The sequence below is a fragment of the Dipodomys ordii genome, unplaced genomic scaffold (assembly GCF_000151885.1).
Source record: "Dipodomys ordii isolate 6190 unplaced genomic scaffold, Dord_2.0 Scaffold2, whole genome shotgun sequence".
Taxonomy (NCBI): domain Eukaryota; kingdom Metazoa; phylum Chordata; class Mammalia; order Rodentia; family Heteromyidae; genus Dipodomys; species Dipodomys ordii.
This window is the reverse complement of record NW_012267218.1, coordinates 2,446,519-2,448,540: the sequence shown is the minus strand read 5'-3', so window position 1 is coordinate 2,448,540 and position 2,022 is coordinate 2,446,519. Positions and strand designations below refer to the sequence as shown.

The 2,022-nt window shown below is 50.5% G+C and overlaps 1 protein-coding gene across 1 annotated transcript in view; it reads left to right on the top strand.

Moving 5' to 3' along the window:
* The window catches only part of Znf839 (zinc finger protein 839), a 27,996-nt gene that overhangs the window by 4,407 nt on the left and 21,567 nt on the right, over positions 1-2,022 (top strand). Inside the window, exons 4-5 of the mRNA XM_013017575.1 lie at positions 309-449; positions 590-725. Of these exons, the coding sequence (XP_012873029.1) occupies positions 309-449; positions 590-725 (277 nt within the window). The remainder of the gene's footprint in view (positions 1-308; positions 450-589; positions 726-2,022) is intronic.

The following is a 2,022-nucleotide window of genomic DNA, read 5'->3' as shown; positions in this document are numbered from 1 at the left end:
TTCAGCTCAAGGCTAGTGCTCTACCACTTGAGCCACAGTGCCACTTCTGGCTTTTTCTGCTTATGTGGTGCTGAGGAATCAAACCCAGGGCCTCATGATACGAGGCAAGCACTCTACCACTGAGCCACTACCATCAGCTTTTCATGCAGCTTTCTTCATCTTCGTTTTTCTCATTGTGAGGTGGCACCTCACTGTGTAAAGAAGCCTTACAGATTTAAACGCAGCCATTCATTCTTAAGAATCAGTGAAGCCACTGACTTGTGTCTGCTTCAAGCAAGGCTTATGTGTCCTGGTCCCTTTCTCTTCAGGTTGCTGAGTCATTAGGAATCACCGAAGAATTTCTGCAGCAGAAAGAAATACACCCAGACTGTACTGCACGGAAGCATGTTAGCGCAGAGATGCACGTGGACAAGCTAGAGGGAGCCGGCAGACAGAAGAGGGAGAGTGAGGTGGGCATCGCTGTAGTGGTGCCACGCTGGCACCCCGGGGGTGCAGTGCGGTGTGGTCAGTTGACAGCGCTCCTCTCAGGGAGGAGGGCTGCAGGGCTCTCACTTCTGGATTTCAGCTGAAGGGACTCTTCTCTTCTCAGGCTGCAGGCGAGGGGCTGGCCACAGGGAAGAGGCCCCGAAGACTAGTGGGGCCATCAGACAGCCCTGAGCCTCTTGTGGTGGACAGCAGAGACCCAGAGGAGTCCAGGCCCTTGTGTGTCACAGCTGCCTGCGAGGGTAAAACGGCTTCTTGGGCTCTCCCCAGGTTAAGGGCCCCCGCAGCTGGATTTAAGAGAACTTTTTGGTCTCTCAGATTTGGTCCCAATCTCCCAACACTCTTTCCATGTTCATGCCCCAGGAGTCTTCAGGTCTTTGATATTTTTAGAGCTTTCTTTTAAAGTGAAGAGTCACTTGTGGTGGTGAGTGGGTACCACCAGGCTGGTCCAAGAGGTTGGGCAGAAATGGGACCCAAAGACCACAGGCACCAGCTGGAAGTGGGGCTGTGCCTCAAAGTTTGTAGAGTACTAGTCTTGAGCAAAAAGAGCTCAGGGATAGTGCCCAGGACCCAGGTTCAAGCTCTACAACTGATAAAACAAACAAGACCAAAAAAAAAAATCCCCCAAAACAGAGGCACTTATGACTTGGTTTTCATGAGACTTGGCTCTGACGGGTAAAATTTAACATTTGAAAATAAGATTTTAGCTTTTCCTTCTGGCTGTAACCAGATTCTATCTTCTGTGCATGTGAAAAATGCCTGCTAGATGAATACTCTACCGTTCTACCACTAAGTGACATCCCAGCCCTTATAAAAAGGTCTTGTCCGCCACCTGATGCCTGGCCTGATCCTCAGGTCTCAGACTGGCAGAGGCAGTCTCCGTTTTCGAACTTACTACTGGGGAAAGCTGATCTGTTGAGTGGGACCAACCAACATGGGTGTGCAACACACCTGCTCATGGAGCCACTTTCACATTTTAGCTCCATCTGGAAGCAAAGTAATCCATGTTTTAGTTCACTTCCATTTAGCTTGCAGTTCTTAAGTGTTCATATATATATCCTGAATTGTCCTTGTCCCAGGTGTCCAAGGACAAAGACTGAGTAAGGCCCCCTCACCCTCAGGGTGCTGACCTCAAGATTGTGGCCCTTGGGCTGAGAATGTGGCTTAGTGGCAGAGTGCTCACCTAGCATACATGAAGCCCTGGGTTCCATTCCTCAGTATCCAATAAACAGAAAAAGCTGGAAGTGGTGCTGTGGCTTAAGTGGTAGAGTGCTAGCCTTGAGCTAAAGAGCTGAGGGACAGTGCCCATGCCCACAATTCAGGCCCATGACTGGCAAAAAAAAAGGGGGGGCTGGGAAGGTGACTCAGTGGTAGAGCGCTTGCCTTGCATGCATGAGGCCCTGGGTTCGATTCCTCAGCATCACATAAGCACATAAAAGCTGGAAGTGGTGCTATGGCTCAAGAGGTAGAGCACTAGCCTTGAGCTGAAGAGCTGAGGGACAGAGCCCAGGCCCAGAGTTCAGGCCCCACGACCAGATG